General features: G+C 44.1%; 2 protein-coding genes across 10 annotated transcripts in view; both read left to right on the top strand.

Moving 5' to 3' along the window:
* The window catches only part of arhgef10lb (Rho guanine nucleotide exchange factor (GEF) 10-like b), a 28,529-nt gene extending 23,590 nt beyond the window's left edge, over positions 1–4,939 (top strand). For all 9 annotated transcript variants that reach the window (XM_057362966.1, XM_057362959.1, XM_057362961.1 and 6 more), the window contains 6 exons: positions 36–256; positions 559–716; positions 1,304–1,446; positions 3,345–3,516; positions 3,669–3,791; positions 3,875–4,939. In XM_057362966.1, the coding sequence (XP_057218949.1) occupies positions 36–256; positions 559–716; positions 1,304–1,446; positions 3,345–3,516; positions 3,669–3,791; positions 3,875–4,413 (1,356 nt within the window). In that variant the 3' untranslated portion in view covers positions 4,414–4,939. The remainder of the gene's footprint in view (positions 1–35; positions 257–558; positions 717–1,303; positions 1,447–3,344; positions 3,517–3,668; positions 3,792–3,874) is intronic.
* A 1,019-nt stretch (positions 4,940–5,958) lies between these two features.
* On the top strand, positions 5,959–17,518 carry igsf21b (immunoglobin superfamily, member 21b). Its single transcript, XM_057319771.1, has 7 exons — positions 5,959–6,195; positions 8,405–8,517; positions 9,256–9,377; positions 9,759–9,877; positions 16,167–16,282; positions 16,425–16,899; positions 17,379–17,518. The coding sequence occupies exons 1-7, from the start codon at positions 6,138–6,140 to the stop codon at positions 17,516–17,518; spliced, it is 1,143 nt and encodes a 380-aa protein (XP_057175754.1). The 5' UTR covers positions 5,959–6,137.
* The last annotated feature ends 686 nt before the right edge of the window (positions 17,519–18,204 follow it).

The following is an 18,204-nucleotide window of genomic DNA, read 5'->3' as shown; positions in this document are numbered from 1 at the left end:
GTTCCTTTCCATTTGTTGTCTCTTCCACGGAGCAGGTGGCGAGCGGGGGCGATGACTCTCACGGGCAAGTGGAAATTTTCTCTCTTAACAGACCCACTCCACGCTCGGTTAAGAGTTTCTCTCTCGGTTCTTCTGTGCTTTGTTTGGAGTACATCACAGAGCCCAGCACTGATGAGGAGCAGGAGCAGGAGGTACAGGCCACTGAAGTTCCATCCAAGATTGGCAACACCATCTGTGTGGGATTACAGGATGGCAAGTGAGTGCATGAGAATGTGTGCTGGAATAGGATTATTTAACTCCGGTCCTGGAGGGCCGGTGTCCTGCGGAGTTTAGCTTTAACATTAATCAAACACACCTAAAGTTAATTCAAGGTCTGCAGGTGGTGTGTTTGATTAGGGTTGGAACAAAACTCACCAGCAGGACACCGGCCCTCCAAGACTGGAGTCAAATAGTCTTGGTCTGCAATAATTCTAATCATTTCATTGTTGGTTTCATCCAGATTTTGCCTCGTTCCCTCTAGTAGGGACAAGTTTCTGAATTTGTGTTTGTTTTTATCAGCATTCTAGTTTATGGAAGTGTGGACACTGCTGCTCAGTGTCTTCTAACATTCTGTAACCCAGAGGGCTGTCCGGTTCTGTGCCTGAAACACTCCACCAATTATCTCTTTGCTGGATTAAGTCATGGAAAAATTGCAGTTTACAGCAGGAAGAGTGGAGGTAATTTTTCAAAAGTGGGATTATGATTTTTACATTCAATTAGATAAAAAATCATTTAATTTAGTTAAAAAATATATGTTAGGTTTTAATTGGAAATTATTACCCAAAATTCTATTCATTTATTGGTTTATTGTCAATAGAAAGAAACTATGTGACCCTGCTTGTGAGTCTCATCATCTAATCTAAAGAAGCATCAAAGTTTGATATCAACCAATAATTTCACTATGACTACAATCTTTAACATGGGTTTACTCAGACAATATTAAAGATGTCATACACAGTAAAATCGCCAGTGTTAAAAAAGGTCAAATTAACTCTCCCAGTGTATATATAATCCACACTTTGAGAGTGTGGATTATATACAGTATACACCGTGAGTGTTAATTTGACCTTTTTTAACACGGGCGATTTTACTGCGTAGTTATATTTTCACAGAATGTTCTTTACATTATGTGGGATGATTTTACATAGAAAACAGTAAATTAATCAAATAACTTTAGCTGGGCTTTCACAGACTGGGACATAAATGTGTTAATATTAGCCAGTTTCAATAGAATGTCTAAATCCAACATAATTTGTGTTTCCAGATGGGTTATGGGATCCAGACTCGTGCAGACATGTAGTTATTGGGTACGCTCCGGTCCTCAAACTCCTGCGAATAGACGAGTGTGTGTGGGCCAGCTGCGCCAACCAGGTCTCTGTCATCGAGGGCTCCTCTCTCAGGACTCAGGTATATATCACAGACATTAGATGCTTCTCCATTGAGAAATTTATTAAAGTTCAATCCCCTTGAATGTGATTCCTGTCCTTTAAAATCACCATGAAGTGACATCATGTCAACTGACATTTCTTATTTTTTATAGATTATTGCAGTTATTATGAATGATTTATCAGTGTGGGTAATTTTTTATTTACAGTATGAACCCTCATAATCTTTAATTAGAATCTGTAAAATGAACTTGCGCTCTGGAGTGACGATCCTTCTCTGATGACAGATTGATCAGGACATCGGTTGGTTGTTTTATTTCAGAGTTCTATGTTTTGTTTAGCTACAAAGACGACGTGCTAGATGCATTATGCGAGTGCATCTTAAGCCGCACATAAAAGGTATCCTCCCCGTGGAAGCCCAACAGCATGTTAGGGCCTTAGCCTTTGATCACTTCTGACAGCTGAGCCAACCTCTCTATTTTGCCGCGAGGAACACGCCCTCCCTCCTGCCTCCCTGATGCTTAATATCAGGATTAAATTCAGCTCTGGAAGTTGAAAGTTTAACTAGAAGATAAGGAGGTCGGTGGATGCGCATATGGACGAGTCAATAGTGGATTACACCTGAATATATAGAGATGGTTTTAGTGGCAACAACATAAACAAACGCTATGTGGCCCAAACTTATCTTCCGGTAGACCTCCGCAAAGAATCAATAACTGTTGACTAGTTTTAATTTATTTTATACAATTCATATAGAATCAAATATTAATATAAATTAAATATAAAATAAATTACCAAACAACACAGACTGGATGTTCGGGCCAGGCGCGTGCGTCCTATGAAACCATGTAAGTCAAAGAGAAGAAGGTCTGCTGGAAAGGATAGTGTTTTAACATGCACTATAATGACATACATAATTGAACAGTGCGTATAATAGAACTGGCCTACATTAACACTTCGCATAATTTAATAAACGAGAAAAGAACAAATAACTTTATCTTTCTTGATTTCAACTGACAACTTTATCTTTGACTTCAAAACGATAGTATAATCATACTAAATATTGTTTTCTTTAAAAATGATGTCTTTTTGAAAGAGTTGACACAATTGCAATGCAAGACAATGGCAATATGTTGGTTAAATTGTTTTTATACTATTTTATACATATAAGATAACATAATATGATAGCTTATGATCACTCCCTGAGTGGAAATTATACAGTATCTAAGACCTGCCCCTTTTCACACAATCACACACATGTTGGGTTTTACATGCTTCATGGGGACTTTAGACATAATGATTTTGTACTGTAAAAACTGTATATTCTAACCTCTTAACCTTCACCCTACCCCTAAACCTAACCATCACACAAACTTTTCTGCATTTTGCATTAAATTAAATAAACATAAGTTAGTTTGGATTTATAAGCTTTTTTTGTCATGGGGACCAAAAAATGTCCCTACAAGATCAAAAATTGGTATTACTAATCTTTGTAGGGGCATTTGGTCCCCACACTGTAGGGTTTACCAGGACAAACACAGACACGCGCGCGCGCACACACAATCTTTGTGCCTATACTGTACTGTAAATAATTTGTTACTCCGTAACTATCCATATTATATTTTAATTAAAGTATCCATGTGGAAATTATATCAACTTTTTAATATAAATAGTTACTGTGCTGTTAAAAGTGAATTCTGCATTTAATTATATAAAATAAATTGCTGTACAGAAAAACTTAATTAAATAAAAACTCAAGGTTTTCTTAAAAGCTTAGAGAATTATGATTGTTTTACTTGGTTGGTCCTCTGAGAATTCAAGAGAGAGACTTGATAACATACAGTACAGTATTTGTCATTGTGAGGTGCATGTACCATCACACTCTTGAGTTATATATTTGTTTGTTTTTGTGACTGTTAGAGTTTTGAAGCTCATCCGGATGCTATGGTTAGCGTGACCCACATGGTGCGTGCTGGAGGAGGAGTGTGGATGGCGTTTTCAGAAGGAATATCCCTACGTCTGTTTCACACTGAAACATTGGAGCACCTCCAAGAGATCAACATTTCAACACCCTCCGCATATCTAAGCCCTGGCAAGTCCCACATATGAGTATAGTGCAGAAAATCATTTATTTAGCATGAAAAATGTTCAATCGCATGACACACAGACCTTGAAAAGTGTCAAAGCTCTGTTGTTTGCCGTGGTTAGAAGCAGTGACACTGCGGTGCTTTTTTTCTCCCGCAGGCCAAAAAACGGTATGTGTTACCAGTCTACTCATCTGCCAGGGTCTGTTGTGGGTGGGGACAGCCCAGGGCGTCATTGTCACCCTGCCGGTGCCCAAACTAGAAGGCATTCCCAAAATAACAGGTGAGCCACATCTGAAACAAACAAATGGTATCTGAGGTTTTATTTTTGTTGCCAAACACAAACTCGCCCATCTTCCCCTACAGGCAAAGGAATGACCTCACTTAATGCTCACAATGGCCCGGTTGAATTTCTAGTCGCCACTTCCAGCATTTTATCCCATGATTTTCTAAAGCGGGATTCTGCCGTGGAGGGTGGGGATTCAAATAGCAGAGGGGAGGATAAAGAGGTGACAGGCTCGTCTCGGGAATCCCTCCAGCAGGTAGATTGCTCTCCGCAGGGAGATGCCAAACCCAAAGGAGTGTTACTACAGTACCACCTGCGTTCCACATATCAGCTCCCTGGTAAGCTTTTGACCGCCCGGCCTGAGGACGCCTCAGACTTTACGCCAGACTCTTTGGAGCACACCCTGGAGGACGGCTCCATCTATGAGCTGAGTGATGACCCGGAGGTATGGGTCAGGGACCCTGGACCTTCCTCAAAGGAAGCAGCGCGGAGGGAGAAGGTAACATCAACTGCTGTTATATCTGGTGGAAAAGGCTTCCGCCGGCTTGCAAACTCATCCAGCTCTCCTGACTCTAATGAGAAAACGCTTATGGTTTGGCAGTTACCCATTTCAGTTTGAGGATATAATACACGTTCATCCCTTTACAATGCGTGAGGTGTTCTCGCAGCAGTGGGGGATTGTCGGATCACCGAAGGACAAATAGACTGTGTGCTATGTGTCTGAATGGCTTATGAGGAATTACTCATTCCACATAACTGCACCATTCGATATTCATTTTTCATAATAACAGCATGTGCTTAGTATACAATGCACCACAACTAAATATAAAAGAATAATATAATTCACAATATCACCGAATGACTAATGCCACCAAATGATCAGATTTCATTGCATGCAAGGAATCAGGGTACGTGTTTGTTGTTTTGTGTTTCAGATGTTATACAAAAAATAATGCATTATTACCAGGTGCACGATAATGCCACTGAAAAGATGGCAAAATATTTGGAGTCCTATTTAAATGTGTTTTAATGTTATTTTAGTCAAATGTGAATATAGGCGATTCATAATTCAGAAAAGCAAGGTACTTGTTTATCATGATTCTCATTGTCCACAAGGTCACTTTGTTAAAAAAATAAATCATTACTATGATTATACTTTCTGCATTCCTGCATTCTTTTCTTGTTACTATTTCTTATTTAAATGCGTTTTGTGTCCCAGTCAACAGTAAATCGTTTTGTGTGTAAAAGATCCATAAATGAATGCTGCAGATTTTCGTTTGAATCTGAGCAGATTTTCAGGCTTTTATCTCTGAGCTGCCACTGCCAGCAATAACCGTAAACATATCAGCAAACATTGCGCACCTCAGCCAGTGTTTAATATATGCAAGTTGTGACACCATCAGTACGTGAAGAGGTTGCCATATCACATATCTGGCAGCCACAGAATAAAACTGACCTGTCAGGATTTATAAGAGCTGTCTAACAGTCACTCCTGGTTCTGTGGCGTAGTGGAGGTTTTCTGCGTGCTCATTGAATCCATCAACTTGTGCTGTTCCCATTTCACCAGCCATCAAATAAATGACAGGATGTATTGATGCTCAAAAAAAGTCAGGCTAGTCCATTATCAAATAACCCTGGTACCTTTTCTCATCTGCACCCTTGTCGGGTTTACCTTCAGGGCAGTATTTTTCTCTGTCAAAGTAGTTTATTATGTGGTGCTGTAGATGATAGTATGAAGAATCTCATATCAAGGCTTCTTAATGAAGGATGCTTATTGCTTTGCATCTAGTGGGAAATGAAGATATTCATTTCGACTAATTGAATGATATGATGCTCTTCCTTTTGTAACGTACTGTGTTGATATACCTATATAAATGTCATGTTTGCTCTTATAGGATCATAAAATAGACGTGCATAAGCTATACGTTTAAAGTGTTGCTACAGCAGTTTATTATTCGTTTCTTAAAACCTTAATATAGAATTATGCAACATTTTAATAGGTTTTAGTCGTTTGTTGTAAATCCGTTATAGTTCAAGGTTATTTATTTACCGAGCGTGGCTACTATAGCCTATGTTTATGAGTGCGCGCGGTAGGGTTTAATAATCGCGCTCGGTGAGGGAGCAGCGCGCTCGCGAGAGAATGAATTCATTCAAATCTGTCTCCGCCCGAGCAAAAGCGCGAGGAGGCTGTAGTCTGCTAGGAGAACAAAATGAGACATTACAGGCAGAACAACGACAAATTTCTCAACATCTCCGCCTTGTATGGAGATTGACATGACATTAAAACGGAGTGCTGACATTCTTGCGCGATCGTGTGATTTTTAAAAGTACCATAAAACAGAGATGAGTATAATCGCTTTATCTTTGCTGCTGTGTGCTGATCTGCTGGATCTCGTTATAGGTAAGTTATACTTTCTTTCATGTATGTCGTGGTTGTGTACATCAGGACATGAGCGAGCTTAGGCTGTGGACAGCAGCGGTGTGAGCCTGTCAGCTGTAACATATATTTGGTAAACCGCTCTGAGTTTGATATAATGAAGAGATACTTTTTATGCTTTGCTAAACGAGACTTCACAAGCATCCCTGCTGAAGAAATATAGAAACCTTCAAAGAAATGGTAATGTATTATATTGGGAATTGGGTATTTGTGAAACGCAAACTGTAATGGTCTCTGTACTGGTAATGTGATGGGTTCAGTTGCTGGGATGTTATGGTAGATGCTACACCATTAAATCGGGCCCAATACACAATATAAAGGTATTTAGGTTTTAATGGCAAAAAGCTGATGGTTCATAATGGTGTTTGTAATGGAAACCATTGGTATTTGTAATGTTATTTTTTTCAGCAGGGGTGTGATTTTTCCCAGACCACAAATGTACACCCTGATCATTCTGTATACATGTACAGTATATGCATATACATCTGTTCTAACCATTTGAAGTATTAAAACGTGTTGGTTTCTGGATTGTTTTGACTCCGGTACACCTGTCTAATGATTTTGATGGGTGGTTATTTTGAGAATAGAGCTTAATCTTTTGTTCTGACCCATTTTTGGAGGGAGGCTGAGGGGGTGCTCTAATAGTAATTGAAGGTCAATTATTGCAGAACAATAAACGCAATAAATATAATTAATGTTGAATAAATACAATATAGAGTAAATAGTATGTTCATTTAGTTCTTTGTCTTTAAGACTTTGAAATGCACAACATCATATTGTTTTTGACGTTTGGTTTAGGGGGTTTTTGTTGAGTAATTGACCTGGAAATGTTATAGGGTAAATTATGTCAAATATCATTGACTATATTGGGTACATCACCCAACTGATGTCATCACAAGACTCAACTCATAGTTGTGTAGTTTACCATACATGACAACTTTTTGCAACATTATTAGAGTTTAATGTGTCTTTACCATTGCGTGGTTACATTAAACAGCCTAACTTAAACATAAATGAAAACTTATTATTAACTAATTGATGCACATCACCTTTGCAACATCTCAGGCAAATGTCGCATTTGACCAAATATGAACTTTTTCACAGGATTATTGCGATCTCAAATGTGCATATATGTACTTTGCGACTATACATGATCTCCACTTAAGCCTTCTATATGATACTCTACTCTAGCTTTTGTTCATCAGTATATGATGGCATGAGGAACTGGCATGGGTGGTCGCATGACCAACACTGCATGCGGAACAGCTTGCAGAATCTCTTGGTCGATGGGGAGAAAAATACCATGGATTAGGGACAGAAGGAAAAAAAGTAATCCATTCGCTGATGTCGCAGTTAAAAAGCCTATACGGTGGAGCGGTGAGACTTTGTAGGTCAGTTTGTTTGTGACAGATTAGAGGCCGATTGCCTCCCACACTGATTTGTGCTTGGTACATGGTGACCGTTTGAATGAAATTGCAACACGCAGCAGGACACGGCTTCTTTTTCAAATTGAGGGATTTTATTTAACAATGTATCCAAGGAAACGGCCCCTGGCACCATTGACGGATGAATGTCATGGCTCAAGAAGATCAAGTGTTGCAAAGAATGTTTTCCTTGTGACAGCTATTATGTAATACTATATGATACGATAAAAATGATATATGCAACATATTTTCAATTACATTCTAACAGATGGGTGTTGTTGTGGAGTGGCTGACTGTTTTTTTTTTTTTTGTTTAAGTGTCAGAGATGTAATGGGTGTAAAGCAAAGATGCGTCTGACATTGGGAACATTGGTTGAAATATAGACAGTTTTACTGGAACAAATTTCTCTACATTGGTATTAAGTACAGTACCTGTCGGGTGCTGTGATAAAAGTCTGCTATTTCTTCCAGTACATAGATAAAAAGTTAATGAGGACTGAGAAAACGTATTTTTCCACTTCTCGATATGTCCATTATCATTGGTTTTGACAATCATGCTTTTGATCTGAAACATTCCTCATTATGTTCTATAATTTCACTGTCATAGCAGTACGACCTTCTTGGAGGAGGTTATACGTGGTGCTTCAAAACAACTTAAGGTTTTGGAAATGAAGAGTGTTTTAAGTGACGACCGTATGATCTGAGAACACTCTAATAAAGCATTTTAAAAGTGACTGTTCTTTTTTCCAGGTTATTTAACAGTCAACATTGAGCCTCTGCCTCCTGTGGTTATGGGGGACACAGTGACTTTGAAGTGTAATTTCAGGACTGATGGGAACCTACGAGAGATAGTGTGGTTTCGGGTAAGTGGGGACAGAGCTATCTTTGCGTGATATGCTTTTTATAACAGCATACCTGAAAAGGTGTCACTTGTGTCAGTGTACTAGCTGTTGTGTGATATTAGCAACGACGGAAGCTGACAAAAATATATAAATGTATTCAGGATTAAGAGGGTATAGCTCAGTGAATTTAGGACAAGCGGTTTTCATCTCACCACACAGATTCATGAGTGACAGTTTTGATGAGCTAACGGATGGAGGATTCAATTAAAACCCATCAGTTTGCTAAACCATTTCCATGACACATGGAATCAAACTGTCACATCATTGCCAGCAGTGTGCGTGTTTATTTAATCACTTACAAAATCATAAATGATGAGCTTTACTTCTATTGTATCAGCCTCCACAGACAGTCAGACTCTAATATAACAAACCCACATTGGCCACTTAGACATTTTACATTTTTTAATTTTATAGCAGTTAGGTCGCCAGTAAAATAACAGTTTTGTCACGTAACCTTACATTACAATCTTTGAAGTATTTTCCTGTAATTTGACTGTTCAGAAATATGTTAATTATCAGTCAAATTCTGTAAAATTACAGTTTTTGCATTAGGCTATATTATGTGAAAAATTGGTTAAAAAAAACAGTTAAATTCTGAACAATTGCATTTTTTTATATTGAAGTTGTTCTGTATTTCTATGAACTTATATTTTTACAACCTGCTTTAGTCGTCATTGTATGTTGTCATTGTTGTTGCAGGTGATGGAAGGTGGCACCTCAAAACTGAAAATCTTCACCTATGATGCCATGTACAACACCAATTTTTCTCACATAGAGGACTTCCGCAGAAAAGAAGACCTTGTTTACCAGTCAACCGTCAGGTTATAGTTATATCCAGAAGCTTAGTAAGGGATTATGTACAGTCAGCCGGTTATCGCAAAAAAAACCCAGACGTGGTGCTCAGGACCCTGCTGCACAGCAGGGGGACCTTGTATCACGCTGAAGGGCTTCATTTTGTGATAACACCCACTTATTACACAGCGGCTTACTACATAAGAAATTGGACATACGAGATGTATTGAGAAATATTGGACCACTGGATGGTGCGACTGACCAACCAGAAATGAGTGTTCCAGAGACCTGTGTAATAATAGAAGATATTATTTGGCTTTTTGGTGTACTTGGCTTTCTCACAGCACGCACCCTGATATTTATATGACTGCTGTTATATGTTTAGACATATTGTTCCTCTATGTCCCCAGACTCCCTGAGGTGCAAATGGAAGATGACGGACCATATGAATGTCATGTGGGGATCTACGACAGGGCGTCTAGAGAGACGGTGGTGTTGGCGTCTGGGAGCATCACACTTAATGTTATGTGTAGGTTATTGTGACTTATCTATAAAAGTTATCTATAAAAAATAAATAATTTTGCTTTATCCTGTATTTATGTATTTATGCACAACTGTATATCCTGCACTTGCTTATTGCACTTCTGGTTAGACCTAAACTACATTTCGTTGCCTTGTACTTGTACATGTGTAATGACAATAAAGTTGAATCTAATCTAATCTAATCTAAATAAACAATGAAGTTACTGCTCGGAACCTTGAAGCTTAGGGTAGCCAAATAACATGTGCTCTAATGTTATTTATAACACGAAACAATTACAATGTAAAAAATAATCAACTGTAAAAATTCAGTCATTTTTATTTATTTACAAAAAATATTTATTTATTTATTATTATTAATAATAAAATAATGGTCATTATGATGCTCAATCATTTTTTTGTTAAACAAAATAACAAAGATGTGTTCCCTTTCTGTCGGTCTCTCGACGTTGTGTCGAGCCAACAGATGGGGTTCGCTCTTGAGAACCTATCAACTTCTGACTAGTTTAGAAAAGGCCAATGAAATTGGTGAATGAAGTTTGCATGCCGGACTCCGCCCCCGGATATCCGGGTATAAAAGGGAGACGGCATGCTGCATTCACTCACGTTTTGTTCTTCGGAGCCTTCACACTGATCGACTTCGAGACTTCAAACTCTGCGCCGAATTACTGCTGGAATCTTACGACGTGGTGCAGCGGACGGTCCCTTCCTGCAGCGACTTCCCCTGGGCGTCTCGGCAGTGCCAGGAGTGTTCGAGTGTTTTTTTCTAAAAGAGCAAATTTCTCCAGCGTGGCATGTCCCGCTGTTCTCATGGGTGCAACACACTCATCGAGCAGGGGGACGGACATGGTGTCTGCTTCCAGTATGCTGGGGCAGACGTTGTGGTTACGTCCTGCCCGCACTGCGGGCGGTTGACGATTCAGACGTTGCGTCACAGGTGGCTGTGTTCCCACGGGACTCAGCCACCACCTCGTTTGCTCCCTGTTCCGTGACGGCAGGACTACAGCCCTGCTGCCCGCTACGGCAAGCAGCGAGGGTGATATGAGGATTACTGTGAGCGTTAATCCGCCAGCCACTGGCTCACGGACTGTTCGCACCTCGTCTAGCTCGTCTGACCATTCCCCAGGAGACGGTCCCACCGTCTTGTTCCTCAACCACGTATTCGGACACGATGCGTGGTGATGAGATGTCTCTTGCAGCATCGGGGGGTGACGTACTGCCATCCGACTCCGACGATTCCTCGGGCTCCCTCCATCGGGGGGTCAAGCCCAGGAAGAGGCGAAAGTCGAAATGTCAGCCATGCTTTCCCGGACCGCCGTGAGCATTGGGTTGCAGTGCCCGCACTACCTCTCCCAGCGCTCGCGGCTGGTTACATGGTGCCTCGGGTTGGAGCCGCGCCCGCCCCCAGTGCTGTGTTTACCAGAAGTGCATGAAGAACTTAGTAAGACCTGGAATGCCCCTTTCCGGCACGTTCACGTCAAACAAGTTCTGTCACCCTCTCTTCCCTCGAGGGTGAGGCAGCTAGAGGATACGTCGATGTCCCCCAGGTGGAGCATGCCGCCGCGGTGCACTCATGCCCGCAGGCGGCGGCCACCTGGGGGGCTCGACCTAGACTCCCGTCCAAAGCATGGAGGGTCTCGGCATCTCCGGTGTCGAGAGCTTACATTGCTGCGGGCCAAGCTGCCTCCTCTCTCCACACTGTGCAAGGGCACCAATGCTCGCCATCGAACCACCCCCTGGGAGGTCGATGAAGCAGATCATACCCCTAGCCCCTGTCTCGGTCCCTGGGAGCCTGACTAGAGCCCCCAAACCATCACGGTGGCTACGGGATACGATCCGTCTCGGCTACGCGATACAACTTACCAGATGCCCACTCAAGTTCAGGACATCCTTTCAACCTCAGTCAGAGGTTAGGATGCTCCTGTGCTTCGGGCCAGGGTCACCAGCCCTCTGGCAAGCAATCGTGCTCGTCCCTCTAGCCGGAATGTTCAACGGGTTTTGCAGCCCGTACTTCATCGTCCCCAAAAAGGGGGGTTGGTAGATCTGCGTACCCTGAACAGGCACCTACTCAAGCTGCCGTTCAGGATGCTTACGCAGAAGCACATCCTGGCATCTACCAGATGCCCAGATTGGTTCATGGCAATCGACCTGAAGGACGCTTACTTTCATGTCTCGCTTTCGAGGGCAGGCATATCAGTACAGAGTCCTCCCTTTAGGTCTGTCCCTGTCCCCACGAGTCTTCACGAAGATTGGGGGAGCCGCCCTCACTCCCCTCGGGGAGAGAGGTGTGCAGGTACTAACTATCTCGACGACTGGCTCATCTGGGCACACTCACGAGATCTGTTGTGTACACACAGGGACCTAGTGCTCCGGCACCTAGATCGGTTGGGACCACAGGTCAGCTGAGAAAAGAGCAAGCTCTCCCCTGTGCAGAGCATCCTCTTTCTTGGTATGGAACTCGACTCCGTCCCCATGACAGCGTGACTGACTCAGAGCGCGGTCAGTCAGTGTTGAACTTCCTGAAGCACTTCAGGCAGTCAGCGGTCCCCCTGAAACAATTCAGAGGCTCCTGGGCACATGGCATCCTCGGTGGGGGTGATACCCCTCGGGTTGATGCACATGCGACCGCCCCAACACTGGCTACAGAGTCGGGTTCCCTGGAGAGCGTGGCACACCAGCAGCAGGCGTATGGTCATCACGCCTCTCTGCTGACGCACCCCAACCCCCGGTCTTCAATGACCTTTTTTGGTGGACAGGATCCCCCTAGAGCAGCAAGGCACGTCGTGTGATGACGGTTGCCTCCCTGCAGGGGTGGGGTGTCGTGTGCAACGGGCACGCAGTGTCGGGGCGGTGGAAGAGACCCCGCCTGCTTTGGCATATCAACTGCCTAGAGTTGTTGGCTGTGCTACTTGCACTGAAGAGGCTGCAGCCTCTCGTGCAGGGCAAGCACATGCTGGTCCGGTCAGACAGCACAACTGCCTTGGCGTATATCAATCGACAGAGTGGCATTCGCTCACGGCAGCTAACACAACTCGCCCGACGCCTCCTCCTGTGGAGTCAGCAGGTGATCAGCTCCCTGCAAGCCACACGTATCCCAGGCGACCTGAACCAGACAGCCGATGCGCTCTCTCATCAGTCGACGCCTCGCGGAGAGTGGCGACTCCATCCCCGCGCAGTCCAGCTCATATGGGAGCAGTTCGGCCAGGCACAGGGGGACCTGTTGCCTCCCCGGACTCCTCCCATTGCCCGCTTTGGTACTCCCTGACCGAGGGACCCCTCGGCACGGATACCTTAGCGCACAGCTGGCCGCGGGGTAAGCGGAAGTATGCCTTCCCCCCAGTGAGCCTCATTGCACAGGTCTTGTGCAAGGCCAGGGAAGAGGAGCATCAAGTGGTACTAGTTGCGCCCTATTGGCCCAACCGGACTTGGTTCTCGGAGATAAGGCTTTTGACAACAACTCCCCCCTGGCCGATCCCGGGGCCGGAAGGGGCACGTTGTGGCATACCAGGCAGACCCCTGGAACTTCCATGTCTGGACGGGACGAGGAGATCCTGAGTGGCCCACCCCCGGGGGTTGGGACACCACTCAGACTAGGGCCTCAGGCACTAGGCGGCTATACGCCATAAGTGGCGCCTCTTCTCGTCCTGGTGCTCTTCTCGAAGAGAAGGCCCACGGAGTTGCTCGATCGGGAACGTGCTGTCCCTTCCTCAAGAGAGACTGGAGAGTAACCTCTCCCCCCTCCACACTAGGAGTGTATGTAGCCGCTACGGCCGCTCATCATGACCCAGTTGCTGGGAAGCCTCTGGGACAGCACAACCTGGTCATTAGGTTCCTAAGGGGGCGCGAGAAGGCTACCGCCTCATCTGCGCTCCGTACCCTCTTGCGACCTAGGTGGCGGGCCTCAAGAGGCCCCCCCTTCGAGCCCCTCGGAGCTGCCGCTCTTTCTCACCTCACGATAAAGACAGCTCTCCTGATGGCGCTCACCTCCAAGAGGGTAGGGGACCTACAAGCACCCTCCGTGTCCACAGATTGCCTAGAACTCTGGCCCAGTGATTCTCACGTTATCCTGAGACCCCGGCCTGGCTACGTGCCCAAAGTTCCCACCACTACCCCGAGAGACCAGGTGGTGAACCTGCAGGTGCTCCCCACCGGGGAGGAAGACTCAACCCCGTCTGTGTTGTGTCCAGTACGCGCACTGCGCCTCCACTTGGACTGCACGCAGAGCTTCAGAAGCTCTGAGCAGCTCTTGTCTGTTCTGGAGGTCAGCAGAAGGGGAGGACTGTCTCCAAACAGAGGTGACGCACTGGATCGTGGATGGCGTCGCTACGGCATACCGATCTCAAGATCGCCCCTGCCCATTAGGAGTGAGGCACACTCCTCATGGGCACTGGCTCAGGGCGCCTCTCTGGCAGACATCTGCAGAGCTGCGGGTTGGGCTACGCCCAACACCTTCGCGAGGTTCTAATACCTACGCGTGGAACCAGTGTCAGCCCGCGTCCTGCAGGGCAACGTGTAGGACCGGCAGCCGGTAGGGCGTACGCCTGCGAAAGCCCTTCCCCTTCCTCTAGGGGGATCAGCGGCTATTATGCCTCCCTTCTTTCCCCACTGGGTAAAGAACAGGCATTCCATCCATCAGTAAGCACCCTCCTGGGGGCAGGCTGGGCAGAGCAGCCCTGCCTCCTTAAGCTGGGGAAAAGTTGAGTTATCTACCACATAGCTCTAACTGGACCTAGTGCTCCAGACGTGGTAACCCCCCCCCATGGGTGGTTCCGTCTGATGTATCCTCATGAATGGTTCCCACCTCGGAAACCCATGACCTCCCTAGGTGGACCTCCACCTTGCTGTTAACTCCTTCAGTCCGCACGTTTTCCCATGAGTTCTCCCCTGATGGTGAGACCATGTGGTGTCTGCACTAATTCCTCTCTATGGTAGGATAGTGCTCTCTGTAGCGTTTTTCCCCCAGGGGGAATAATGCTTACCCATTGGCCCTTACAGTGCCGGGCGGCTTCTCGCTGTTAGAGAATCAAGGCCTCCGCCCGTGACGGCCGGTGGCAGGTGCTTTCCACCTTTTTCCAAAAAGCTCTGGGACCCCCTACCTCTCCACTGGACGGTTACAATTTCGCGCTAGCGCTCACGTCTGACTCGCCCAGGCCAGTCAGCGTCGCTCCGCTAGAGATTGTGACGCGGCACAGCGCTGTGGCGTTTTCCATAGGAAGCCCATCTGTCGGCTCCACACAAGTCGAGAGACCGACAGAAAGGGAACGTCTTGGTTACGGATGTAACCTCAGTTCCCTGATGGAGGGAACGAGACGTTGTGTCCTTCTTGCCACAACACTGGCTGCCCGCCGCAGCAGTCAAGGGATGCTAAGGCTCCTCAGACCAAAAGGTGAATGAATGCAGCACGGCGTCTCCCTTTTATACCCGGATATCCGGGGGCGGAGTCCGGCATGCAAATTTCATTCGCCAATTTCATTGGCCTTTTCTAAACTAGTCAGAAGTTGATAGGTTCTCAAGAGCGAACCCCATCTGTCGGCTCGACACAACGTCTCGTTCCCTCCATCAGGGAACTGAGGTTACATCCGTAACCAAGACGTTTTTCTTTAAAGGGATAGTTCACCCAAAAATAAAAATTCTGTCATCATTTTTTTACCCTCATGTCATTCATAACCTGTATATGACTTTCTTCTGTGGAACACAAAAGAAGATATTTCGAGAAATGTTTGATTGGTTGTGTCTTTACAGTGGAAGTCAATGGGGTCCAATGATGCCGTTGTTCTTTTCATTTTTGTGAACTATCCCTTTAAATGTGTTATTCCAAAACCAGGACAATATTCTAAATATCAAACACACATCTGTGGTATTTCATGTACGCACATGCCCGAACTCTGAGAATATTCATCAGGGTATTGAAATAAATACCTTCAGCTTTCGCTGGTTAATTAATAAGTAACTCCCAACAGATATACAATATGCCATGACATGTGAGTTGAGATATTATGAGAGTTCAGTTAATGCCTACTAAAGAATGACATGGAGATTTTACAGTGATTATACTGTACCCTAAAAACACATGATTATGCTATTGTGAAATAGATCTTGCTGAACTAATGCGCTTATTTGGTTATAAAGAAAAACCACATTAAATGAGGATCTACATGCTTGAGGCACAATTGTTCCCAAGAGTAAAAGACACGAATAATTGCTGTGAATGCTTTACTGCAATCTTTCTGTGCCTTTGAAATCCTATAGTGATCTTTCAATGTCTTTGTTTTTCATAGCTCCACCAAAATCTATATCTGTTGTAGCAGCAAACCAGCCAGCTCGCTTCAATCGCTACGAAGCTCAAAACTTCACACTGCTTTGCACAGTAACTGGAGGAAAACCAGCCCCTGTGGTTAGTAGATCAATACAATCATTTTAATACAGACAGACATGCACAAATCATAATGCATAATAATGTGTTTCATTTATAATTCATTTCATGACCTTAGTTTCTCATGCGGTTTCCTTCGCATTGATTTCTGTTCTAAACCCAGGTGTACTTCAAAAGGGATGGAGAACTAATCGAAGTCCAGTCTTCCTCTGAGAAGCTAGAAAGCCGAGGCTTGCTAGCAGCCAAAAACAACCAGCCCCTTATCAGCCGAGAACTGGACGATACAAAGATCCAGAAGTCTCTTTCTTTTCTGGGCCCATACAGCGAACCCGTGCGTGTGGATAAGGACAGGTCCCAGCGCAGCCACACGTCTGGAGCTCCTGTTCAAGAGGAACCCAGTCCTACCACTGAGGTCATCCCAGAAACTGTGATCAGTAGAGAGTTCCCTCGCTGGGTGCTGAGCACGAGTCCGTTGTATTTCTTCAACCATACACAGTCTGAACTTCATGATGGCACTTTGGAGATCCAAGCTGAGCTTACCTGGCACCTGAACCCACAGCTGGATAATGAAGCTCTGTTCAGCTGTGAAGTCAATCACCCTGCCCTTTCAATGCCAATGAAGGCAGAGGTTACACTGTGTGAGTGTCAAAACAGTCACTGAAGAGGTCTAGTTTACTGTGTATGTACTGTATAATAAAAAACAAAAAAATTAAGTGCATTGTAAAGTATTTTATATTTGGTATTTAGTAAACTGTATATTGTACAGTATGATGCAGAGTGAAGTTATGGAATACTTTAAAGGGATAGCTTACCCAAAGATACAAATTCTGACATCATTTATTCACCCTCATATTGTACCTGTACGTGACTTTCTTCTTTGAAACACAAAAGAAGATATTTTGAGAAACGTCTCTGTGGTTTTTTGTCAGTGTTGTTTGGTTACCAGCATTCTTCAAAATATCTTTGGTGTTATGCCGAAGAAAGAAAGTCATACAGCTTTGAAATGACATGAGAATGAATTATGAAAGATTTTTTATATTTGGGTGAATTATCACTTTAACCCACATTCTGCCGTGACACTTTGAAAACAACTTAAGTTGTTTACTTTGTTTTCAAGCTGCTCCAAAAGGACCGAAACTCTCAATGACGCCAAGCAAAGCAAAAGTAGGAGATACAGTCTGTATCAAATTGGACGGATTTCAAATGGGATCCAAAACGGTATACTCATTTTACAAAGTTTCTAGAATATTAAAGTAGAAATAATAAAATAAGTAAACTTTTAGAAATGATGTTAAGCTAAAATAATTGTGCTCATGTTGATGTTTAAAGTGTGAATAATGAAGTATTTAATATTCAAGAGCTTTTCTAAAGTATAAAATGTGTTCTAATAATAGAAATCATGAAAAGCTCTCCAAAGTAACTTAACTATTTGGCATATACACTCACCTAAAGGATTATTAGGAACACCATACTAATACGGTGTTTGACCCCCTTTCGCCTTCAGAACTGCCTTAATTCTACGTGGCATTGATTCAACAAGGTGCTGAAAGCATTCTTTAGAAATGTTGGCCCATATTGATAGGATAGCATCTTGCAGTTGATGGAGATTTGTGGGATGCACATCCAGGGCACGAAGCTCCCGTTCCACCACATCCCAAAGATGTTCTATCGGGTTGAGATCTGGTGACTGTGGGGGCCATTCTAGTACAGTGAACTCATTGTCATGTTCAAGAAACCAATTTGAAATGATTCGAGCTTTGTGACATGGTGCATTATCCTGCTGGAAGTAGCCATTAGAGGATGGGTACATGGTGGTCATAAAGGGATGGACATGGTCAGAAACAATGCTCAGGTAGGCCGTGGCATTTAAACGATGCCCAATTGGCACTAAGGGGCCTAAAGTGTGCCAAGAAAACATCCCCCACACCATTACACCACCACCA

Source organism: Triplophysa rosa, linkage group LG21, assembly GCF_024868665.1.
Source record: "Triplophysa rosa linkage group LG21, Trosa_1v2, whole genome shotgun sequence".
Classification (NCBI taxonomy): Eukaryota; Metazoa; Chordata; class Actinopteri; order Cypriniformes; family Nemacheilidae; genus Triplophysa; species Triplophysa rosa.
This window is presented reverse-complemented; position numbering and strand designations above follow the sequence as displayed.